Source organism: Panicum virgatum, chromosome 8K, assembly GCF_016808335.1.
Source record: "Panicum virgatum strain AP13 chromosome 8K, P.virgatum_v5, whole genome shotgun sequence".
Classification (NCBI taxonomy): domain Eukaryota; kingdom Viridiplantae; phylum Streptophyta; class Magnoliopsida; order Poales; family Poaceae; genus Panicum; species Panicum virgatum.
The window spans coordinates 50089139-50115304 of record NC_053143.1 but is presented as its reverse complement, the minus strand read 5'-3'; the positions used below and the strand labels follow the sequence as shown (position 1 = coordinate 50115304).

The 26166-nt window shown below is 47.7% G+C and overlaps 2 protein-coding genes across 12 annotated transcripts; both read right to left on the bottom strand.

Moving 5' to 3' along the window:
- Positions 1-179: 179 nt before the first annotated feature.
- LOC120645901 lies at positions 180-9107 on the bottom strand. Its single transcript, XM_039922615.1, has 4 exons — positions 9051-9107; positions 8394-8566; positions 1121-1285; positions 180-432 (listed from the first exon to the last, which is right to left on the bottom strand). Exons 1-4 carry the CDS (start codon positions 9105-9107, stop codon positions 195-197), a joined length of 633 nt encoding a protein of 210 aa, XP_039778549.1. The 3' UTR covers positions 180-194.
- A 153-nt stretch (positions 9108-9260) lies between these two features.
- Positions 9261-11720, bottom strand: LOC120645048. Of its 11 annotated transcripts, none has more exons than XR_005664078.1 (4): positions 11155-11720; positions 10308-10468; positions 10157-10226; positions 9261-9511 (listed from the first exon to the last, which is right to left on the bottom strand). XR_005664078.1 is itself a non-coding variant. In XM_039921798.1 (4 exons), the coding sequence occupies exons 1-4, from the start codon at positions 11341-11343 to the stop codon at positions 9405-9407; spliced, it is 423 nt and encodes a 140-aa protein (XP_039777732.1). In that variant the 5' UTR covers positions 11344-11720; the 3' UTR covers positions 9261-9404. The 11 variants fall into 11 exon arrangements, 2 of the variants coding, with proteins under 2 accessions (XP_039777732.1, XP_039777733.1); XR_005664081.1 differs by having other exon boundaries at positions 10404-10468; XR_005664080.1 differs by having other exon boundaries at positions 10308-10377.
- Positions 11721-26166: the final 14446 nt, after the last annotated feature.

Genomic DNA, 26166 nt, shown 5'->3' with positions numbered 1-26166 from the left:
TGCCAGAAGAAACCTTCTACACAACACTTTTTGCAACCCATTTTGTTCTAATGATCAGTGCTATCACTTGCGTGTGGGCAAAGTATGTGAAGGACCCAAGAATCTATCTTCCTAGTCTGCAGGTACAAAAAAAATTAGATAGCTAATTATAACATTATGTATTTCACAATTTGTATATATAACATCAACTGCTATTAATATGCAGGGTCTGCTTCAAATTCTTGGGGCCAGATGGCGTTACACACCACCCAGCAACACCCAACAGCATGACCAATTGAAGGAGCCATTGCTTGACATAGTATGATATGTTTGCAGAGTTTACCAAGTGACAAATGCATGAAAAGCTCGTATGTTCTGCTCGCCTGCGCACAAAAGGATCTTGCACAGCAGCCGAGTCCAATTCTATAGCTTCTTCCAGCAACTCTAAAGATCCTGAGGAGCAGGGAGAGGAGGAAGAGTGGTGATAATGTGCGGGAAGATGTTGCCCGGTTTCCCTCTTGAGGTTTTGGTGGTGACAGTTTGTTCTCGATCTAATTTCTGTTATCCTCTGTACTTATCTACCCTAGAAACCCGGGGTATGCCCCTTTGGGACTGTCTTGCTTGAAGCAAGTAATGTGGTCCGCTGTTGCAGGATTAGACTTTCTAAATAAGAAAGTAACTGCCCCATGTTCACTAGTGTCATATCTATGCCATATAGGTGATATGTAGCAGCCTGTGATTGGTTTCTAACATACAACTGAAACATGCTACTTAAATAATACCAGATCAAACATGAAAAAATATTAGTTGTCTTCTAGAATCACATTTTGACTATTTATAGGTGAAGGGTTTGAATATTGCAGGTAAAATTCAGGCTGTAGCTTTTCCTTTGTTTCATAATAATATGGAACTCCTACCAGATGACATGAGCTAGTTGTCATACACTAATTTATCAAAAACTATTTGTCCCATTTGAATGCAAACTGCACATACATAATTGAAGTTTGGTAACATATATGTGCATTGCATAGAAAAGAGAAGAAATGGACCATCTTGCCTTGTATATTAAACAGAAATGGAATTGCCTGGACAAAAATGGGAGAAAAGCTCCAAGAGGTCATAAAGGAAAGCAGAGTTTTACCTCACACACCGGCAAAATATCATAACAGCATCCAGGTATAAGATTGTATTTCCCACACTAACAACAATAGAAATGTTGGCCGAAGTCACTTTATTGCTTCCAAAGTACACATTATTGATATGAGAAACACTGTCATTGCTTCCAAGGGCATATGCAGCAAACCACCTGGCGAACAAACAACAGGAAACAGGTCGAGCGTATGTCATAGCTTGTGAAAGTGTTATATCATGGAATTTCTAGTTTAAGTTTGTCAGATGATACTAGTCACTGGCAGCTTTGAAAGCACAGGCATGATGTTGTCTTAACAAAGAAAGAAAAAGAACTTCTACTGCAATAGATTTTCTGCTAATATATTGCTTAACAAAGAAAGAAAAAAAAACTTCTACTGCAATAGATTTGTTCTTAATTGTATACAGCAGCATATGATGGATAATTTCTAAATTTCAAACTGCAACATTCTAGTCAATGTGTGGTCATCTCTTGTTTTTCTTGGTAGCCGTAAACCCACTTGGGAGTCATGAATCCTCTACAAGGAAACAAAGTTCTTAGTTCAGAAAGAGAGAACATGCTTAACTAAACTGAGTTTAAATAGAATCTATTGGAATCTCCACTGTGTGTATCTGTTTGCTTTGTGATTACGCGCTACATTACATATTGCTATTAGTTTCACTTTACACAACCCTAGGAATCGTAAGTTTTCACTTCACTCCAGCCCTCTCACTGAATTTTTGTTCATATCCATCTGGCCATACACACACGACCCCATCCACCCTAGTTGCGATGGATATTCATTGTAATAAGTGGCTGCAAGAAATTAGTGGGAGTAAGGAAGAAGACAAGCCCACCTGCAGGGCGTGCTTCCTGCAGAGGTGTGTGCATGGTAAGGATGGCATGAGATGAATTCATGAATCAGATTACAAAACTTTGCAGCTCATATATAAAGTTCTCAACATCTATGATTTCTATGCATCTATTGTCATAATTAGCACGTTAACATACAAGAAATTCGCCAAATTTTAATGCTGAGGCAGGCTAAGGGTGGTGTGATCTGGTGCAAAGTCACAGAGTTGAAAGCTAGAATGCTAGAAAGTATGACTTACTAGGTGAGAGGAAAGCTAGAAATCTGGAAGGAAGCAGGATGGCAGGAAGGCACCACACCTGCACCCACTGTCCTATACCCCTACCAATTGCTCCTTCATTGAGCCTTTGGTCCCTTACTGCTAGTTCCCTCATCGCCTATTACCAGCAAAAAGCTAGCCTTTTCCTCAACCATAAAACCAAATCTGTGCATCAATCCTGTTGAGCACCCCACCAACATCAGCAAAATCCTGCCTTCCAGTGTTTGATCAGTGGATATTGTCCCTGCAACCCCTCAGACGTGGTCCTGAATCCTGATACTGTGTGGAGGACATTCAGTTGCCACTTCCTGCATTCAAGCCACCTCTGCGGATTCACCTACTTCTGTGAAATTGGGAGGCAGGTTTCACTTAATGAGATCCAGCCATGTTAATGGCCACAAACCAAGATTGTTCCTCAATGGTGGTTTGTTCTTTTTTCTAGGACTCCAGGAGTTCCCAAGAAACCGTAGCATTCCTTGATTTCAAGGATCTGTATGGCATGAGAATTAATATATTCACCAACCACAACAAGATGCCAACACTCCTTTTGCTAGCTATGATCAAGGAGGAAGCCCGGGCTTTGGCACTGGGTGAGCAAACACCTAACATCTTTTTAATTGAGAGCGTAATTTTGTTAGATTTCCTCTATCTTTTATCCTTTCGCAACCCCATCCGGATTTTGTACCTTCATACTCCTTTTTAATACAATAGGTAGGCAGGTAGCTGTCTTGCCCATTCATTTCTTTATTGGGATGGCTTACTAGGTGAAGTCTGCGATTTCCTCAACATTTTAGAGCTACATGAAGAGCCTAAACATATCAAAATACTATATCTCCAGCATTTCACAGAAGTAGGGCACACTCACATGACAGATAACACCAAATATTTGGAATCAGCATGAGATACACTAAGCCACTAACCGAAACTATAATTCACAGAGTTGAAACTATGGAGTGCCTAGGAAAGTAGAGCGAAAATCGCATTAGTTCGAGTAAAATGAACACTACACAGTGCTTCAAAACATATTATTGTGGACAAATTTGCATCTTTTTCTACAGTAGTACTAACAAATAGATGTGCAATTAAGCAAATAACCAACAATGCGCGCAGTTCATATTTAGAGGAGAATAAAGGTGAGTGAGATGAAGCTTAATTTACCTAGACCAAAGATTCTCGGATGGTGGCCTGGGTGGCTGTCAAATAATTGGAGAGGTCACCCCATGAAATCCACACGTCGGCACCTGGCATGGCACTCAACGGCCCCTCCCTGGCGCATCTGTTGCCTGGAAGACACTAGCATGGCGCTGGGGGAGGAGGGCAGCGCGGCGACGGTTGTGATCCGTGGGCACACGCTGTGGGAAAGGCGATGCCGGATGGCCGGCAGGCGGCGGCGGGGTTGGGGACTTGGGGTAGCCGAGGTTAGGGAGAGTGGAGATCAATCCTCGCCGTTCAGGGACACTTGGGTTGGTGACTACCATCGGCGATGGCTCCACCACGCCCAGCTGGGCCACAGCCCACAACACGTTTTTGGGCCCTGCAATTTTTTTTTGAGTTCAGCCCTTTTTGTGTTCTCCTTATCCAGCCGATTATGTTTTTCTGTGTAGATATTTCTTTTAAGCTCAATTTCCGCTGTGTATATCGGTGTGTTTGGTTGAGCCGTGACTTTTGAAAAAGTAGCTGTAGACTGTGGCTGTGCAAAAAGCTACTATGAGGTATGAACTTCGAGAAAGTCAAATGTCGTTTGGTTGGGCAGCTGTGTCTTCTGAAAAAAAGCTACTAAACGACCCTCTCCCCTCATCTCTCTCCCTCTCTCACTAACGACAGGACCCGCTCGTCAGCCCCCTTCTCCCCCTCTCAACACGAAAAGGAGCGGCGGCCGGGCCTCGCACCGAAGGTGAGCTCGCCCCACAGCGGCGCCCGCCCTCCCACAGGGGAGGCCACACCGGCGGCAGAGCTTGCGCAGGAGGCGAAGTCCGCGCAGAAGGCGGAGTGGCGGCAGCGGACCTTACAAAGGAGGAGCTCGTGCGCGCAACGGCAGGTCCTTCTCCCATCTCCTCGTCACCGCATCTTTTCCCATCTCCTCGCCGCCTCCTTCTCTCACCTTTCCCGTCCTCCCTCCTCGCCGCCTCCTTCTCCCACCTCCGCTTCTCCTCTGTCTCCTCCCAGTGCTCCCTGCGGGGCTGAGGCCGCGCGCCGAGGCCGGAGGTTGGCCACGCAGCCGCCGGATTGGGCTGCCACTGCAGGGAGATGGCCACGGAGAGACGAGATGGTCGCGGGACTGCGGTGGCTCGCTCCGAAGGAGCTCGCACTATTCGGCGGTGGCTTGGACCGGCGGAGTTCGCACCCTCTAGAGAGGGGCGGCTGGCCAGGAGGTGCGCCACCGCCGGCTGAGGAGCGCCCACTCACCTGTTCTCATGGATGGAGGGGAATCGGAAGAAAAAGATCTAATCGGTAGCACATAATCAATGGTAGTGGGTAATTTACATGAAAAATGTTGATCCCACGGCCGGCGAAAGCAGCTCGAGACTGGCTGTGAAAACTAAACTAGTGAATAGCTACTTTGGCAGAAAGCTCCGATCTCACCTTGCCCTGTTTGGTTGGCTTATTTACTTTGTCCGCAGCCACAACCCCTTACAGCCAAACCAAACGGGCCCTATATATCGCTCGTGCTACAAATTCCATTTCCAACATCTCCAGGAAATACCTGTCTACATTGATGGCGTAAGTAGCCTCTTGTTTTGTTGATCCATTTTTTTCGGAGCGAAACCGAGGTGATCCCATGGCGATCATGATCCCGAAGCCGTCCTAGGCGCCACTCTGGCGTCCCTGGACCGGCAACGCCGGTGATCGCTCCGATCCTGGTGCCCACGCCCCGCCCACCGGCTCCCAGCCGGCGGCGGCCACCTGCGTATCGACGGTTAGCCGCCCGACGCCGCCGATTAACAATCTTCCCACTAGGGGCCAGCGCCGCTTAGGAACCCTAGGTTCGGGATCATTTTTCGTGCGTGCTGCACTCTTCTGCGCACGGCACAGCTTTTTTCCTCTCCGATCCGACGCCATGGCTCGGACTGGAGATGGAACTAGGGATCACCCGGATGTTTCCGTCGTTGATTTGTTGAAGAACCTGAATCTGACTGCAGAGGAGGGGGAAGTGGCATCTTTCAGCAACGGAGAGGAGAACGAGAAGGTAGTAATGGAGTGGGCACTAGTTGGCAAAGTCTTGTTGCCGACAATGGTGCATGCTACTACGGTCCACGGTGTGATGAAACCAGCGTGGGGAAATCCGTATGGCTTGAAGATCAGAACAATCGGGAACAGAGGTGATAATCTCTTCGTGGCGGAGTTCGGTTTCAAGCAAGACATGGAGTGGGCGCTCGGCGGCTCGCCATGGGTGGTGGGGAAACATGCGGTTGTGCTGCGTGATTACGATGAGAATCTCAAACCATCTGAGATCAGGTTTGACCGCATGGATATTTGGGTTAGGATCATGAATCTTCAGTTGGGATGGATGAATGAACGCAGGGGTGCAAGGGCCATGGGCTTGATTGGCGAGGTGAAGAAAATGGATGTAGACAGTGATGGGAAAGCTAGTGGCCCTTTCCTGCGAGCTCGTGTGGCCATCGAAATTTCCAAACCTGTTAGACGTGGAGTGCTTCTGAAAACGAAAAAAGATGATGAAAGTGATCGGATGCTCTAGCCTAAGAGGGGGAGGGGGTGAATTAGGCACTAATAAAAACTTTGACCTATGGCTCCAACTAGTTTGCACAAAATTTAAACTAAAACATGCTATCTAGATGTTCAACTAGGTTGTTCTAGTGTGAAACCCCTATCCCAAAAGAGTTTAGCAACCTATAGCCTTTCCTATGAAGAAACTATTCTATGAAAGTAAAGGCACACAAATTGCTAGTATGAAATGCGGAAGCTTAAAGAGCGGGATAGGAGATAGCAAACTCTTGACGCGGGTGTTTATCCCGTGGTTCGGTTAGCTACAAAGGCACACCTACATCCACGTTGTTGTAGCACTCACTAAGAGTATTGCTACTCGGCCACCAAATCTCTTCCGTGAACACAATCACGGTCACCTTGGCCCCGGGTTCCACTAAGGAGCTTCTCCACAAAGGATGGGGGTCTCCACGTCCCCCGCACAAAGATGTCGTCGCCGCTCCACACCAAGTCGGAGGTTCGATGACGTTGCCGGCGAGCTTCACGCTCCAAGGTGCCGGCGCACCAAGCTCTTGTTTTGGTTCGCTAAAGAACCACAGCACAAAGGCTCAAGGCCTTGCAATCACACTCACTAAGAGCTAACCTTTACACAACACTCTCAAAGTGTGCTAAGGGCTAAGGATATGATCTTGATGCTCTTGTATGACTTAGAGATGTTCTTGGGCATGTGTTGGATGTTTAGCAACTCCAGCAAACTTCAAATGGCCGGGGTGAGGCATATATATAGGTCACCAAGTCTTGTAGCCGTTGCTCCAACGGTCAGCAGAAAATCTGCGTATCACCGGAAGAACCGATGCCTCTGGCTGAGGTAGCGTCGGTTCTTCCGGTCACTCATAACCCGAAGGAGCCGTTGAACTCCTGATAGCTGACGCAGTGATCACCGGTTGAACCGATGCTTTGTACCGATGCATCACCGGTTCTTCCGGTGCTTAAGAATTTTCTCCTGGGCGCTGACGTCATTGCACCGACGCAATACTCCGATGCACCGTCGGTTGAACCGGTGCTAAAGAAACTTCTCCTGGGTACTTGACATCGTCTCTGGTACACAGTATGCCCAATGCACCGATGCCCTTTCTTGGACCGTCGGTTCAACTGGTGCCTATAGGCTGACTTGGCTTCGATTCCCTTCTGCACCAAACATCATAGCGTCGGTTCTTCCGACAAGCGTCGGATGCACCGATGCTTAGGCATCGGTTCTTCCGATGCTACTGATCCGACAAGCGGAATCCCCGTAGGGGCGGCCCTTCGGGCCTTGCTACGCCTATCTTCTCTTTCTCTTTGTCATCACTTGAACCTAAAACCCTGAGAATGGTCATCTTAACAATCATATTTGTACAAATGTTGTGTTGTCATTCGATCACCAAAATCACTCGAAATGGCATAAAAGGTGCCATGTTCGTTTCAATGGACCACCGGAGTGGTATGATATCCAATATGAAAAGCTCCCTTTCTACTGTTTGTCGTGTGGTGTCATGAGGCATTCACAACTGGAGTGTGATAAGCCTCTTATTCGGGATAAGGATGGCAAGCTGCCATATGATGTCCATTTGCGGGTCTTTGAGCCAAAAAAGAAGAAGCTGCAGAGCTTCTCGGAGGCAGCGATGGAAATGTTTGGAAGTGGATCGTCGGCTACATCGAAGCAATCACGTGGGACGACGGCTAATTCAAGCGAGCGCAACTCGGCTAAAAAAGTGGATGAGGAGGTTACCTCACCGCTGAAAACATCAGGGCAGAACATTGGGAAGGATGGTCTGTCAGAGGATACCAATTCAAGTCGTAAGCTTTTTGAGGAGGGAGGGGACGACCGAGGGAAGATACCAAGGAAGAGGAAATCAAATGTTTCAAATCCTGGGTCATCCCCGCCGCCGGACCTCAATGAACCAGCTCTTGACTCGCGAGCTATTGTCCCAAAAGGCCTGGTGTCAGCGAGGGGTGAACCAACTGCATGGAGATGGAGGGGACATAGAGGCTGCTACTTCGGATGAGTTGACGAAGAAGCAGAAATGACACTATACTCAAACAAATGCAAGATCGGCGGCGGCTGCGAAGGACAGCCCCCGCCGGGCACAATGAATATCATGAGTGTGAACTGCCGGGGTTGCGGGCAGCCCGAGGCAGTTCAAGAACTCCGCCGTTTGGTGGAGGAAAGGAGGCCCGAGGTGGTGTTTCTTATGGAAACCAGAATGGGTGAGGAGCATGCTGTTGGCTTACAACGAAATCTCGGCTTCCAAAATACCATCGTTGTGAAGTCTGAAGGTCTAAGTGGAGGCTTGATGCTGCTCTGGCGCCAGGGAGTGGTGATATCAGAGTTGAGCAAATCAAGATCTCACATTGATGTTCTTCTTTCTTGTGACAAGCTGAATATTACGCAATGGAGATTTACGGGCTTCTATGGGGAGCCTAGGAGGGAGTGGTGGAAGGAGAGCTGGTACCTGTTGAGGTTTCTTCGAGCGCAGTCGGATGCCCCATGGCTGTGCTTGGGTGACTTCAATGAAGTGCTTACAGCTGAGGAGCAGTTTGGGGTCAATGAACAGGAGCCATGGCAGGTAGCAGCGTTCCAAGATGTCGTCAATGACTGCCGCTTCTCTGATCTTGGTTTCTCGGGCTTACCATACACATGGGATAATAGGCAGGAAGGTAACCGAAATGTCAAGGTACGGTTGGATAGGGCGTTTGCGGATGACAGGCTCTTGTCGGCTGTGGGTGAGACAGATGTGCTTCATGTTCCTTTGGCGGAGTTGGACCATTGTGGTTTGGTGGTGACCATGAGGGACAGGTGTTAGGATTGATCTAACAAAAATTAGAACAAACTTGATTTACACTACAAAAAATCTGTTGATCCATGACGATTGAATTTCGTCACAGATCATTGAAAAACCGTCATAAAACAGTATCTATGACGATCTCAAATAACGTCATGTATTGAGCATCATAGATCACACCTCGTGACGTTCCTTAAATTTTCGTCATAGATTGCTTGATCCATGACGTTTTAAAACCGTCATGGAATGCCTCCGGGCCCCGAAGCCCAACCCAAACCCGTTTTGTATGACGAAAATTAACATCATAAACAGTATAATTTTCATCACAGATTCAATTGCCATGTCACACAATGATGACATGGAGAATGACGTGGCTACTGACATGGCGATGACATGTAATTTTACGTGGTCGATGACATGATGACATGCCTGCTGACATGGGATGGCTGCCACATGAATGATGATATAGCAGCAAGCTAGTTGGTCAGTTTGCATTGGGCCCATTTGCATATAGTCAGCCCATTAAAATACAGCCTATTTTTCTAATTAATCAATTATCATTTTAGCACAAATCAAGATATAAACCAGCTCATATATATAGATAAATTCTGATCCAACATCTCATCACATACATACAACATCAAAGTTATTTGATCCAGCAAGAAATAAGTTTAAGTCTAGTTAATCTAGCACAAAATCTGGCAATATGCCAAAAAGTAGCTTCAAGCGAAGCCATGTTTCAAGCACGAGCTCAAATTTTGCATCCTTCTCAGCTTTTAATTGCATACCTGCACATGATATAGCACACATGGTGAGTACAACTGATGCATTACTTTTCTCAACCAAGAACCAATCTTAATTAATAGAAAAGCATTTTGGATTCCACTTTCTAATGACCGTGAACATAATATTTGTTGATATAAAACTAGAAAAGATAACATTGTAATAGAAACTAGAGCAGATATTGTACTTGAAAAGATGGAGCTGCATACATAACAAGGCACTCCCCAAGTTATAGATTGAGATATAGTAATTACATGGGTACTGTACATCGTACATGGAGCCATAGTTGAAAATAAATGTGATTTAAACTTGAAAAATTAATGTCAATGCATAGCTAACTTTTGAGAATTACAGGGAATAAAAAAGATTGGCTGCTCAAAAGAAAGATGGTAGTTAATGCTTTCCAACAAACTTAGCAATCTGCAGAGATAACTAACAATCCATAGTAATAAAAACTACGGGGTAACTTGCAAAGGGAACAGTACTACTGCAGAACTGTGAACTGTGGGCTCTACTAATCCTTCACAAGTATAGGCATGATCCAACATTCATGAATGTCAAGTGTTCTGTGCAAGTATTTTTTTCAGGAATAGAAAGGAGCAACAAATAGCAAAACATGCAGGTGAGGAGAAAGATTCATCAGCAATTACCTAACCTAAAGCCTAAAAGGCGTTGCTTCCCTTTGTCGAGCAGCAACAGACCCAGAACAGCACTTCCCTCCTCCAAAACAAAAACCTATCGTTAGCTACATGAAGCAAAATCTGATAATAAGAACGAGAAGAAAAGGGCACGGTGATCTACAATAGCTTTTGTATTGCAGGATCAGACCTCCTGCTAATCAATTGGGCATGGTTTGCTGGAGAAGTTAAAGCTGAAATAACAAATATGCTTTCATACCTTTGTTTTGGGGTACCAGGGTAGACAAAGAAAACTAGCTTCATTACTGAATTTACATTAGCATCCTGGCATGGTATAAAAAATATGCACAGATAAATGGTAGACTTCAAAATATGAAGGAAACAATAGGCAACGGGAATTGAACTGACCAAGAGATCACTCTCAAATGCTATAACCAGTAAACAAACAATAATCAAATATATGCCATGAAAAAAATGTGATCGGTTTCAAGCATGCCATCAAGTCAATCTCACAAGAGCTACTTTTTTGTTAACTAGTACTTAATAATCAAATATCTGCAGAGAGCACAATGAATAAGTTAACTAGCACTTAATACTAGCAGATCCATCTCACGGGTATCCTTTCTACCAGCACTCAACAACTAGCCTTGGTGGTAGGACGTCTTTGGAGTGAGCACACACCAGCATCCTACAGGCACTTAAATGCAGGACGTCTATGTACCAAGGGAGTCAAAATACTTGTTATCTATTGCTTGGTCGGTCAAATCAGAAAGGAATGCATCAGAAATAACAAACAACAGTAAGAAATAATTGAGCATTGCAGCCAGCGGTGGGGGGAACTATTATTGTTCTGGAAACTGAGGCAATCGCCTCTCCTGTATGCGGAGATAGAGACAGCGCGTGTAGAAATCCTCGAGGCCCAAGCATATCGGCGCGTAATCTATATGCGACATCTCATCTACTAATCTGTAGACTACAGGCTAGGGTTAAGATTTAAGAAGGGGATTTACCTTTACTTTGGTTGGCAGCCAGTTAGATTGGGGGCGGCACGGCGGCAGGCACTGCAGGCTGCGCAGCCTTTGCCCCTCTGGGAGCGGTCCGGCGCTGGCGGCACTCCAGGCTGCGCCGTTGCGGCAGCTTGGCAGGCGCGGCGAGCGGGCGCCTGCGGGCCTGGATGCGGCGGATCCAGCAGGGAGCATGCGGTGGGTGGTGGCGAGCCGTGAGAGGGAGGCAGCGTCCGGTTGCGGATCCAGCAGGGAGCAGCCACCATGCGCACATCACCACGCGGCGAGAAGGCAGGCAGCCGTGCAGTAGAGGCCGCACCCGGGGCGAGCTGCAGCCGCGCCGCCCGTGAGATGGCGGCGGCACCCCGGCCTCGCAGCCGCCGTGCCCCAGCCGGGAAGAGCGGGAACTGCCCTCCCGGGACGGCAGGCGACGGATCCGGCAGGGAGAGCCCTGGATCCGACAGGGAGGGCCCGGGATCCGAGCGTTCTGCGGTGGATCTGCTGGCGGCGTGAGGAGGAGAGGGAGAGGGAGAAGCGTTGCAGCACGGAGGCGGACTGGCGGAGGGAGAAGGGTGGCAGTGGGTTCGGCTAGGGTTAGGGGCTGAGCCAGCAGATTATATAGCATGCGAACGCATCTAGAGCCATTGGATCGATCATGGATGGTGACAAATAATTGGGCTGTTTAGGCTGCAATGGGCTTTGTTTCATTCTTGTACATTTAATATTTTTCTTTTTTTCTTTTTATTTTATTGCACAATTGTGAAGTAGCACATAGAAATGATTATCTTATATGCACCAACTAATTTTTTATAAGTATAATAATACATATAAAGGGTACAGTATAAGTTTCACTAATTTTCTAACTCATTTACTATTTTTAATATTTTAAATGAATTTCTGTGAATTTATTAAAAGTAATTACAATTTGATCTACATGTATCTCAATTAATAATTAAAAATTTTAAAAAAAGTATTTTTATGTGTATCCATTCTATTATAGCTCATATCCCGAAAGTGGAACAAAATTTTAAATGTTTGTTAGGGATAATTTAAACATCTACCTGCAACCTTATTATAAAATAATGATACTAATACCAAAAACTTCTCCAAAAATTCTAGAAATTTCTATTGAATCATTTCATGGATGTTTAAACTTGAAATAAAAGTTTCATTGGATTTTGCAAAAATTAGGATATATCTTGTTTCACAAAATGGATGGATCTCTCACCTTGTTTCATATAAGTCAAGTCAAACTTGAGGATATTAATACCTCATAACGATTTCAAACTCTATGCACCCTAAATCGGGTGAGGGCTGAACTAGATATGTTGACATACTAATAAAGAATCACAAATTGGACATGACAAGAATTATATTCAAAGTTTTGTAATTAATTGGAAATTGAATTTGAACTTTATGCATTTAAACATTGAATCAAAATTGAATTTGACGTGACATTGCACTTTATGCATTTTTATGGAAACTAAACATTATTAGGGGTGAAATAAAATTGTAATCACTATTTTTTGAGCTACATAAAAATTCAGACAAAATAGACAATTTTCAGTATTTTAGTAAATAAAAGAAAATGGTCAAACCCGCTTCATACATTACATGGGCCGAAATCATCCCACACCTGCACAACATCAGGCAGCAGGGGCAATAATCGCACGGCTCACTAAGGCCCACATAGCCTTCTCTTTTCTTTATTCAAAGCATGTATTCAGACTATTAAATATATATCAAGGCAATGGAGAGCACAAAAAAGGAGGCGGCGCAGTGGTAGCTGCGCTCTCTGTTGAGCGGAAGGTGGCCGGTTCGAATCCATGTCTGCGCCATTTTTTCACTTTTTACCATTTCAACTCTATTGCACATCCTATAAAAGGCAATGCCTAGTAGTGTAGTGGTGGGTAAAATATTTTCGTAGTGCAGGATCGTGGGTTCGACCCCCTGCATGTGCAGCTCCGAAGGTGCTTTTTTTGTTTTTATTAACCGTAACCCTGGGGTGGTGACCTGGCTTGCATTGAATCAAGAGAAAGCTTGTATAATTATGGTGAGTACCAATAGATATTTGTATAAATAAGAGAAGTAAAAACTTAAATTAAAAATGAAGAATGTCAAAAATAACTATGATGATTTCTATGACATTAATGTTAAAACGTCATGTTTTGTGGGCTCAATTATGACGAATTCAATAAAACATCATATTTTGTGGGCTCAATTATGACGAATTCAATAAAACGTCACAAAGTTCTGGACCTAGGGTCCATACATTTAAATTCGTCATAAATTGTGTGCAATTGTGACGCTCAACTAAAATGTCATAAAATTTTCGTCATAGATCACCACATTTCTTGTAGTGTTAACCAGGATCACTAATCCAAAGTAGATCACCCCTAGTACATTAACTAATGCGGAATGGTAATGTTCGGTCATATACCAGCGGTAGTGGTGTCCATGGCGCCGCTGGAAGTAGATGTAGACGTCACGTCGTCGACGGCATGGATGGTGTCGGGGACATGGCGTAGACGCTCCTTGAGCGTCCTCTCGGGGTAGCGGCGGCCTTCAGGTCGCCACCAGCACTGCCCCGGGCGTGGAAGTCACGCTTTTGAGCCTTCCAGTGCTCTGAATGATCGGTGGTGGTGGAAAAGGATTTGGTTCGATTAACCCTGGGGTTAACCATCTTATTTATAAGCACTGTAGGCCCAGGGCCGAGCCCAATGGGCTTAGATTTGCCTCCCGATCAAGGCATTCGCGGATAGGTTCTGTTGAACCGATCCCTAAACTCACGGGGTGAGATCTCCCCCTTTTCTCTTGGTTCTGTTGTTGACAGAGGTCAACCAAATCAAAACCAACATTCTCCCCCTTGACCGAAGGTCAATAACTTATTCTTAAACTTAATGTTTATTCTGTCACTAACTTATACTTAACTTAAACTAAAATCCATCCTCCGTAAATCAGCAAGTACTAGACCAATGCATCGTCAGCACACAACGGCATACTGGGATAACATTACCCATAGCCTTACTGAAAAACTTTGTCAGAATTCTTATTCTTATTTGGGGAAATATTAATGGCCCTGAACCAGGACCTGATCAAAAGTATCAACCAAACCCATACCTAGGACATGTTTCTGAAAGAGGGATGGTGATAAACCTTTTGTGAGCGGATCCGCAATATTTGTTGTAGTACTTATATGCTCAATCTTAATTGTGCGGTCCCGGTTTCTATCTTTCACGACACGATATTTGAGGTCAATGTGCTTGGAAGCACCAGATAACTTATCATTTGCGCAAAAGAATACTGCAGATTAATTATTGCAGTGCATTGTGATAGGTCTCGAGATACTATCCACAACTCTTAATGCCGGAATAAAATTCTTAAGCCACACTGCCTGTCCTGTTGCATCATAACATGCCACAAATTCAGCTTGCATCGTAGATGCAGCCGTTACACCTTGTTTACCACTTACCCGATTAAGTATTTGAGCAGCTATTTTTAATGCTTCCATCCACAGCTCCACAGGCAAACTAGAATAACTGAGCATGCTCCGTACCATGTCAAGCAGTGTATGGGTACGTCGCTCAGTGACTCCATTTTGCTGTGGTTCGCCTGGCATAGAGTATTGCGCTCTTATGCCATTTTCTTCTAAGTACTTAGCGAATGGTCCTTTAATCTGACCATATTGAGCGTGTTTCCCATAATATTCACCTCCCCGGTCTGATCTTACAATTTTAATGGAAGTGTTGTGTTGTTTCTCAGCTTTCGCCTTATAAATCTTAAATATTTCTAAAGCGTCTGAACGCTTTTGGATGGGGTAAATGTGTCCATAACGGGAATAATCATCAGTAAATGTTATAAAGGAATCATAACCGTCTACCGATGTTGCTGAGAGAGGGCCACAGATATCTGTGTGAATTATTTCTAATACGCTCGTACTCCTAGTCGCTCCTTTCTTAATAGTCTTAGCATAGTCTTAGTATCTCATCTTTAATGAGACGCTCCATTCTCCCCCTCGAAATGTGGCCAAGGCGACAGTGCCACAATTTCGAAGAAGTCTCATTATCACGCTTACGCTTATGCATCGCATCATAAACATTCATTACAGAATAATTATCATCAAGAGAGAGCAAATAAAGATCGCCTTGCAAATGACCAAGGCCAACACTAATATTATGAAATTTAATGTTGCAAACCGAGTTGCCAAACTCACACACATGTCCAGATTTATCTAAACGCGAAACGGAAATAATATTTCTCTTTAAACTAGGAACATAAAGGACATCATCTAAATTAAGCTAGAAGCCGCCTGGCAACTCTAAGGAGAAGCTTCCCAACACCTTCGACTTCAACCATGTTCCCATCAGCCACTCTTAGGCTTCGCTCCCCCTTCTTATAGTTCGGATCGAACGGAATACCTGTAATGAATTAGAAATGTGCATTGTGGCATCTGAGTCAATTAACCAAGTATTAGGGGATAAATGTGCTAAGAATAACTCATCAATGAAAGAAACAACATCAAACTTAATATTACCTTGCTGTTTTAGCCATTCCTTAAAGCCTGGGCAGCCCTTCTGAAGATACTTGGGTGAAGCACAGAATGAACACAACATCTTTCCACCTTGGGACTGCTTGCCTTTGAACTTGTTGTTGTTCTTTGGACCAAAATTCTGGTTCCCTTTCTTCTTAAACTTTTTCTGGCCTTGCTTGCTGATACCTGACTCATGCTGATGCTCATGTGATGAACCATGTTCACCACATCCTTCATCTTCTCAGTGTTAAGCCTCTCTTCTTCTTCAACACAGTAACTGATCAGCTCACTGATAGACCAAATAGCCTTGTTGGTGTTGTAGTTGATCTTGAAAGCATTGTACTGTGAGGGCAGCGAGGTCATGATGAAGTGAACAAGAAAGCCATCTGAGATCTCCATCTTCATCTCCTTAAGCTTGTTGGCCATGTCACACATGTTGAGAATGTGCTGCCTGATGCCAGTCTTCCCATCATACTGAGAGGCCACTAACTTCATGATGAGAGCGCAGCCCAGCAAGGGCACGGCCCATCTCAACGGGCGCGGCCCAGCGGATGCGGCTCAGCGCAGCGCAGCTCGGCTTATGCGGCGGCTCGGTGTGAATACGGCTCAGGCGCGCGCGGCTTAGGCGGCCCAGCAGGCTTTTGAGCTCAGCAATTGATGAGCGGGCCGCCAATCCGGCCCACTGCGGCGCGCGACTCCCCCTACCCCCATAATGAATCTGCACCACGCGTTCTGATCTGACGGCTGAAAACGAGCCTGGGCGGGCTTGAAAGGGCGAAAATTTTGGGAGGGGGGGGGGTGAAGCCCTAGCTCATTTCTTCCTTCTCCTCCCCCGCGCGCTACTTAGGTCAGAGCGGCGGCGGCGGCGTCGGCCGCCGGCCGTCGTGTGACGTGCGCTTAGGTCTGCAGCGCCGAGGCTCTCCCCACGTGCAGGCTCTGTGGGATCTGATGGCCGGAGCTCCGCAGGCCCTCTCTGCGGCACCGCGTGCGTCTCACACGCGGGCCACCGAGGGGCTCCGCCGGGGCTCCATGGCCGGCGGCGAGGCAACGCGAACTGATGGCCGACGAGGGCTCAAGCTGAACGCCGCGAGCTGATGGCACGGGGGCGACGCGACTGATGTGCCGGCGGCGGTGCGACTGATCACCGACGGCAACGCGAGCGTGGCCAGGGAGCCGGCACTGCCACGCCGAGGCGGTCGGCGGCATCCACGCGCAGCGGCAGCTGATGCCACGCGCGGCCGCTAACACTGAGGTAAGCCCCCCTTTTCCTTATCTCATTTCAATCTAATCTAGGGTTAGGGTTTGGGATGGGGATTTGCGGGATTTGGAACTGAGTTGGATCTGAGATTGCATTCCCCTCCTTCTAATCTGACTGAGTGCTAATCTTATGCATGTAATTTACCCAAAACCTAGATGGCTTAGGCCACGGACTAGAAGAAAACTCTAATTTTTTGAACTAAAACATGAAAAACCACCTAGAAAACGTGACTGAGCTAGTGATTTGGGCATGCTAACACTTCTGACTCAAGTAAAAAACTAACTAAAACATGTGTGCATGATACGAAACTTAACTGAGTAGAGTAAAACATGAAAAGGATCATGCACAGATAGATCTACACCATGAAACCGAACCTAAAACTTAGGGTTTGTCTAGGAGATCTAGATGGGATTAGGATAGGCGACTGATACCAATTGTTAGGATTGATCTAACAAAACTTAGAACAAACTTGACTTAACCAGGATCACTAATCCAAAGTAGATCACACGTAGTACATTAACTAATGCGGAATGGTAATGTTCGGTCCTATACCAGTGGTAGTGGTGTCCATGGCGCCGCTGGAAGTAGATGTAGACGTCATGTCGTCGACGGCGTGAACGGTGTCGGGGACGTAGTGCAGACGCTCCTTGAGCATCCTCTCGGGGTAGTGGCGGCCTTCAGGTCGTCACTGGCACTGCCTTGGGCGTGGAACTTGCGCTTCTGAGCCTTCCAGTGCTCTGAATGATCGGTGGTGGTGGAAAAGGATTAGGTTCGATTAACCCTGGGGTTAACCCTCTTATTTATAAGCACTGTAGGCCCAGGGCCGATCCCAATGGGCTTAGATTTGCCTCCCGATAAAGGCATTCGCGGATAGGTTCTGTTGAACCGATTCCTAAACTCACGGGGTGAGGTCTCCCCTTTTCTCTTGGTTCTGTTGTTGACAGAGGTCAACCAAATCAAAACCAACAACAGGGACATGTGCGCGCGGCGGAGGCGGCGCAAGTCGAAACCTTTCCGTTATGAGAACATGTGGAGGAATCATGGTGAGTACTTGAATTTTGTGAATCAGGCCTGGGATCTTGGGCCGAGATATCACAACCTGGCTTCGGTCTCGAGTGCCCTGGAGAAACTACATTGTCCTCTTAAATCCTGGGATAAGGAGATGTTTGGGTCGGTTAAAAGACAAATTAAGGAGTTGAGGGAGGAGTTGGAGGCGGAGAGAAGCAATACCTTATACCGGGGTCCGACGGCTAAAGAGAGAGCGGTAATGGCTAAGCTCTCCGAGGTGTTGGCTCGGGAAGAGATAATGGAGCATCAACGCTCTAGAATATCCTGGCTAAAGGAAGGAGATCGAAATACGGAGTTCTTTCAAGCGAAAGCAAGTGCTAGAACTCGGACAAATAGAATTAAGGTGTTAAAAGATGAGACGGGTAGAGAGTTTTCTGATCAGGACAACCTTGAGCGATTGGCACGGGAATTCTATCAGAATTTATTTGCAGCTCAGAAGGCCCTTGATCCTGAGTTGGTCTGCCGATATGTGCCAAAGAAGGTGTCTGAAGAAATGGTGGAGATATTAGAAAGGCCGTTCATGGAGGCAGAGGTGGATGCGGCTTTGTTCCAAATGGCGCCAAACAAGGCGCCATGTGTTGATGGCTTCAATGCCGGCTTTTACCAGATGCACTGGCAGCTGATCAGACCGTGTGTGATGGGGGCGGTTCTTGGTTTCCTTAATGGAGGGGAGCTGCCGGTCGATGTGAACAAAACACTACTGGTGCTTATCCCGAAGGTGATCAACCCACAGGACCTATCACAATACAGGCCGATCTCACTTTGCAATGTGCTGTACAAGCTGTGCTCGAAGACGATGGCAAATAGGCTACGGTTAATTCTGGAGGATATTATTTCACAAGAACAAAGTGCCTTTGTGCCGGGGCGCTTAATTACGGATAATAATCTCATTGTGTATGAATGCATCCACTACTTGAGAAATAAGAAAGGGAAGACTGGTGAATGTGCAATTAAACTCGACATGGCTAAGGAGTATGATCGAGTTGAGTGGAGATATCTTAAATCAATAATGCAGGCCCTGGGTTTCCCGGATTCTTGGGTGGAGCAGGTTATGAAGTGTGTTTCCTCGGTATCATTCTCTATCAGAGTTAATGGTGTTTTTTCTGACAGCTTTATTCCATCACGGGGAATCCGACAAGGTGATCCCATCTCGCCTTATCTCTTTTTGCTGTGTTCAGAAGGCCTGTCATGTATGCTGAAGAGTGTTGGGCCGCTATATGTCTCGAGAGGGGTACGAGTGAGCAGGCACTCCCCCTGGATTTCTCACCTCCTCTTCGCGGATGATTGTTTGATCTTCACACAAGCATCTAAGAGAGGTGCTGATCGAGTTGCGGCAATCCTTGATGATTATAACAGAGGGTCTGGACAGTTAGTGAATAAAAACAAGTCGGCCATTTTTTTCAGCTCTAACTGTCAACAAGATTGCAAGTTTGAGGTGCAGGAGAGCCTGCAAATACCTACTGAAGCGCTTGCGGAACGCTACTTGGGTCTTCCCACATCTGCTCAGAGGGGGGCGGCTGATGCATTCAATTATGTTCCGGCTCGGGTGAGGGGCTTTGTTGGAGGATGGGCTGAAAAGAATCTTAGTTGTGCAGCACGGGAGTCCTTCTGAAGGCACATGCTCAGTCAGTTCTGACCTATCCAATGGCGTGTTTCAGGCTCCCTGCGTCGGTTTGCAAGAAATTGACATCAGCTGTCTCTAATTACTAGTAGGGAAGTTCCCTCGACAATCACAAGATCCATTGGGTTAGCTGGGAGAAGTTAACAAGGCCTAAATGCCAAGGCAGCATGGGGTTCAGGGATTTTCAGTTGTTTAACCAAGCAATGCTTGGGAAACAAGAATGGAGATTGTTGACGCGGCCAGAATCGCTATGTGCTATGGTGCTGAAAGGGAAGTATTACTCAACGTGTGATTTCCTCTCACCTACCAGGAAGAAGCGATCATCGGCCACTTGGAGGGCAATCCTCCATGGAAGGGAGGTCCTAAAAAGAGGTTTGATCAAGAGAGTTGGGCCGGGCAATATCAATGTATGGCAATATCACGCGGCTCAGCATAACGGATGCAGGCTGCGGCGAGCTATGCCGAGCGGCGGTGAGCACAGAGGTCTATGGCGCACGCGGCAGTCTGCGATGCACGTGGCGGGCGACGGCGCACGCGGACACAGATGCGGGCCGCGCGCGTGAGCGGCAGGCACGACAGGCACACAGATATATGGCGGGCGACGCCGAGCACAGCGGACGAGGACACGGGCTGCGGCGCGTGCGGCAGGCATGACGAGCACGGATTTCTATGGCGCGCGCAGCGGTTTGAGGCGAGCACGGCAAGCGGTGGTGCGCGTAGATGCAGACACAGGCCGCAGCGCGCGCGGTAGGCACGACGGTTACGAAGGTCTACGACTTTTTTCGAGCTTTCTTCGAAATCAATATATTCGTATTTATTATAGTCTCCCGCGTTGTTTGATATGCAACTTCAAATCGAGCATAACGAGCCGAGCCGAGCCGAGCCTGCCAAAATTGACTTTTGTTCCAAATCAACTAATCTTTATTTTAAAAAAAGAACGAACGTAATCGGAGCAATTTTGAAACGAGCCACCGAGCCGACTTAACGAGCTTTTTTTCCAGCCCTAGGTATGGCGGTCGGCAGCGAACACTGAGGGGTGGCGTTGTGCACGGACGCGGGTGTGGTGTGAGCGGCGGTGCGCGCCGGGCAGCGTGCAGTCATACCCCTCCATGCATGTATACTGCATGTGGAGCCAACTTTTTTTTTCTGTTCGAACTATCACCGCTGGTTCTAGATCCGACAGTGATACCCCTCCATCACCATCGAGTTAAATTGAATATCCCAAAACCAGTAGTGACAGCCGTTTTAAACCGGCGGTGATGGGACGCAGGAGCAGTGACTGCTGGTTCAAACCGACAGACTAGCACGATAATATTTGGCATCTTATTAGTATTCTCTCTGGTGTTGCTTCATGCATGTATACTGAATTTCTTGTATCACTATGTCAAAATATCATATTAGTGACGCCTGTAGACTTACATTAGTGACGGCTAAAATGCGCGTCACTAAATTTTCGTCACTGATGTGAACCATATTGGTGACGCAGAAAAAGCCGTCACTAATGACTCACAAAGGTGACGCTGTAGAATTTACACGTCACTAATGACTCACAAAGATGACAGCTGTAGAGTTTACCCGTCACGAATGACTCACAAGGGTGACAGATGTAGAATACACGCGTCACCAATGATAAAGAAAGGTGACAGCTCTAGGAGTTACGTGTCACCTATGTGAAGATATTAGTGACACGTCCTTAGCGACAGCCGTGACCAATGTTGAATTAAAAAAAAAAAGAAATGCAGGCGTTCATTGCGCCCATCATTTGCATTCCATATACAAAACTAACATGCACTTTGATTTTTATATAAGACCAACCGAAACAAGGATTTACAGAGCATGTCTATACACTTTGAATCAAACTATAATTCCAAATAACAGCTAGCACTACCTATATATATCTGAATCCTTATCAAGCTTGTTGGTGTGTATATGCAATGATTTCACCAATATATAGTGACTCTTGTAGCTTCACGTCCAAATACATCTGGTAGGAGTTCAGATATATAAGAACATGCCAGATTTACTGAATTTGTCATTCGACCTACTAGAGGAGAAGAAACTCAATGGTTACCTTCGTGGTGAGATCCACTCACATGTTCCTCAGGTCAACGTGGATGCCACCATGTTCTTCGGCGCTCATAATGCTGTCCCGGTCCACATCAGAATTGTTCATCAGAAAACAAACAAGTATCAGGCATGTGAATGGGAACCAAGCTTTTCCAAGTTGGAACAGAATTCATTTCATCTGCAATTCAAACACCAGGCCTAACAACCTGACCTGAGAAAACAAAAGACTAACAATCCGCTAGTAGACTCAGCTCGAGCGAAAATAGACTAACAAGCCTGGCCCCCTTGTGCCTAGGTTGCTATGGAGATGAGCCACGCTGCTCCACGGCGAGCTAGCCTCCGCTATGCCGGGCTAGCTGCTAGCCCTTGCTGCCGCTTGCCCCATCTGTCGTGTGTCTATGCATGTGTGGATCTGGATCTGAGATGGGAAGAGAGGAATGGAGGGAGAGAGTGAGAGAGTTACGTACCAGACATTGGCGTGGGCCTGCAGATCCGCCACCGAAGGTGCGGCCGGCAGGTGAGTCCGCTGTGACGGGACGAAACCGCATCCCGAGATCCTAGTCCACTGTCCACCCCTGCAGCCAGCGTAGGGACGAGGGGGGGGAGGAGGAATCGACCACCCGAGAAGGAGGGGGGTGGCACGGGGGGCGAAGAGGAGGGGGGTGCATGGGACAATGAGGAAAGGGCGCTCCATCGCATTAGGAGCTCCTAGCCCGACCTCCACCAGCCGTACCCGGACTCCTCGGGGAGCTCGTCATCGCAGGCGCGATGCAGGCCATCCAGGCGTACAGCTGTGAGATGCTTGACCTCATCCGCGGCCTCCCCGAATCCACCTAGATCCCGCTTTGCGACATCGTCGAGCACCTGGCGTCCTCCTCGCCACCCTCGCAGCGGCCCCCTCCTACGCGGTGGAGTCGGCGGCCACCACCTCCGGTGACGACATTGGCGGCGCAGCGACGGAATCTGTCATGGGGACCGAAGGGATTAGGGTTGGGGGAGGGATGGGGAAGAGGTGCGGCGTGGTTGAGGGACGGAGAGAGGCGGAGAGAGTAGGTGGCGGGGGTCTGTTTTGGGCCGGGTGAAAGGCCGTTGTGGCCCAGGCCCAGGATGCCCATCAATTTTTCTTTCTCAGCACATGGTGATATATGGTGTGATATACTGGTGACGCGTAACTAATTTACACGTCACCATTATGTGTCATCATTAGTGATGTGCGTTAAAATTATCCGTCACCACTAACTAATTAGTGACGTGCGTAAACATTGCTCGTCACCAATATGTATGTATCAGGATAAGATAAATGGTACTGTTGTGGCATTGGTGATGTTTGTGATATATAGCCGTCACTAATTTTAAATTAGTGACGTGTGAAATTTTCACATCACTAATATGGGTGTCTCCTTTTAATGTTTTTATCGTAGTGACACCTCCCGTGGAGCATACGAAAAAGAAACAAACACGGTCTGCAGTGATCGAACGCAAAAGCAGTTACACGATCCGAGTTCTTTTTACATACAATAGACCTAGCATACCCGTGGAAATTAGCTAGAGATATCGCGTGGTGCATCCTAGCTAACTGCACGTGTGCAGCTGCAGGATCGATCGAAGTAGGATCGGAGCACCATGGGCGCCTGGCTGTGCAAGGCTTCACCGGCAAGCTCGCCGCTGGGATGGCCGTCCCTACCGCCGGAGCTCGCCGATCTCGTGCTGCACCGCCTGCCCTCCCTCGCTGACCGCGTGCGCTTTGCCTTCGTCTGCCGCCACTGGCGCCACGCCATGAAGCAATACTCTCTGCCCAGCCTACCCCGGCCGCTCCCGTGGCTCAACTTCCGCGACGGTCACTTCCGGAGCCTCCCCGACGGCGAGCTGCACTCTTTCCGCTTTAGGAAGCCCACGGACACGCTCTGTGTCGGCTGCTTCGACAATTGGCTGCTGTTCGAGGAATTAGGGGGTAAGCCCAGGCTCCGCTACTACCTGAAGAACCCGCTCCGCCGAGCCACCTGGCGGCTCCCATGCTACTGCAGGGAGCCTGTTCATCTCAACCCAGATGGCTCACACGGCAGGCGTTCCAGCTCAAGGTCCACTGACTTACGCATCCGCAAGGTCATCATCTGCTCGAGGGACCTCGTCGTCGCCAAGGTGAACTACCAACACGGCCCGTGCGCGATCGTGTGCTGCCGGCCGGGCACGTCGTCATCGTGGTCGACGGGACTGTGCAACGACCTTTGGTACCAAGACATGGCCTTCTACGGGGGGAAGATCTACACCATCACCATTGAAGGCGACCTGTTTGCGCATGAGGTTTCCACCGGCGGTACGGACGACACTGAAGAAGGACCAATCGTTTCTGGGATGGAACGAGTGATTCAGGCGACTCAGCCCAACTGCGCAACGAGATGCTACCTTGTTATCTCTGGCACCGGCAAGCTGCTAATGGTACGAAGGATCGTCGTCCCTAAAGAATCCACGACCACTACTACAGAACAGGCCTTTGTTCCAGGCCATTTGTCCCGGCAGCCGTTGGGTCCGGGACAATAGGTGGCTTTTGTCCCGGGTCCAACGGCTAGCCGGGCCAGCGGGGGGGACATGGGCCTTTTGTCCCGGTTGGCAGCACTGTCTCAGCAAGGTTTACCGACACATTCTCCATCACCATCATCTCATGCACCGATGAACACTCAAGCGTCACCGTCGCCTCCATGGTCACCCCCTCCGCCGTCGGCAAAGAAGCAGAAACAGCCGCCGACAAAGAAGGTAGCTGCACCGGCTAAGGAGCCTCCAAAGAAGAAGAAAAAGGAGAAGAAAACCAACGAGGCTCCTATTAAACCCTGGGACATGAGCCTTGAAGAATGCGATCGGATAACTCAAGAAAGAGTTAAAGAGCACTTCAAGCCGAAGCCGAAGCCGGAGCCCGAGAAAGTGATAAATCCGGTAGATTTGAAATTTTTTAAGGGAATGTGCGAAGCAAATAAGAGAAAATTCATTTCGAGAGATTCCCCTTCAGATTACGAATGCACAATTATCAAAACTACTGAGAAAAAGAAGAGACAATCAAAGTCGTCGTCGTCCAATGTTCCACAGCTCGGAGCCCAAAAGAAACAATCAATAGAGCCTCTCGTAGTGGGACAGACGACGCAACAACAAGACTTTGTTACATTTTTGAAAGGATCAAACCTAACGGCGGCTCAGATTGCAGGGCGACAAGATATTCCAAAGGCCGATGTGGTCGTCAAATGGACGTATGAGCTGGGCAAATCTCTTGTACCCCCGAAGTAGTGTCTGTGCTTCCAACGCAAATGTATAAGCTACACCAGCACTACATGCGTGCGATGGCTGATTGCATCTTCATGTAAGGCGCAAAGATTAAAGATGACGATTTCTTATGGGGGGAGGCCATTATATGGATAAACTGGGAATAAATTTACCAACTATTCCACCAGGAGGATCTCGACATCTCTATGGTCGGCTTATGGGTTCTGTAAGTATTTTACTCTCCTTACGTATTGTTTTGCGTGATCTCAACATACTGATCCCTTGATTTATTCGGTATCATGTAGAATGGAGATACAAACTTGCAGGAGAAAGGGATACTCTCACCTCGGCTTCATTGACCCAATTACTTGTAATTGGAGGATTCTACGCGACACTTCCGATGAGCTATTCCAAAACTTGTTCAAGTACATAAGCGTTCATCACAACAAGCAACGAAGAGAGCAGCCTGGCTTGCCTAATGATGACGAGCGCCCTACGTGCCCCTCTACTCCAGTCGCCCGAAGTAGGGAAGAACAAAGTAGGGCACCTTCTCCCAAAAAGGATCCCCAACCGCTCGCAAGCATTCTAATAGCACCAAGATCTGCAGGGCCGACGAGCCATCTCAGGAGGACGAACGCAAGCAAGGAAGATCACCATTATTACAGGGGGAAGGTTTGCGACGGAAGTGAGAAAGGCTGGTTAGGGAGCAAACCCCCGGGTGCCCCTATTTATAGCTGGAAACGGGAGGGGAACCGGCCCAACTCGAAGAATCTAGACTCGTCCGATCCCTCAAGAGGCGTAAAGCCTCACAAGGGAAACAGAGGAAACCCTCGATTGGGACACCACGACAAGACTGTACAGGGCAGACGCTAGCGAGCCGGCACGGCTCGAGGTGGTATCTAGCCCGGTGACGAACCGGACGCGCTAGGGTCTGCCTGGCAGCCACAGATCTCGGCTGGTCCACTCGAGAGGACGTGCGAGCGAAAGTGACCGCCAGGCGAAGGGGAGCACGCTTACTGAACCCTCTGAACGAATCCCTGACTCGCTCAGAGGCTTGGGGGCTACACCCACTGGGTGTGCTCGCGCGCACCCACCGGAGTAAAGGAAGACATTGTCACGTCTCGTCATGACAGCCAACTCGCACCCACGGATATCCGAGTAAAAACCCTCTGCGCGAGTCTCTGACTCGCCCAGAGGCTCGGCGGCTACACCCAGTGGCTCGCG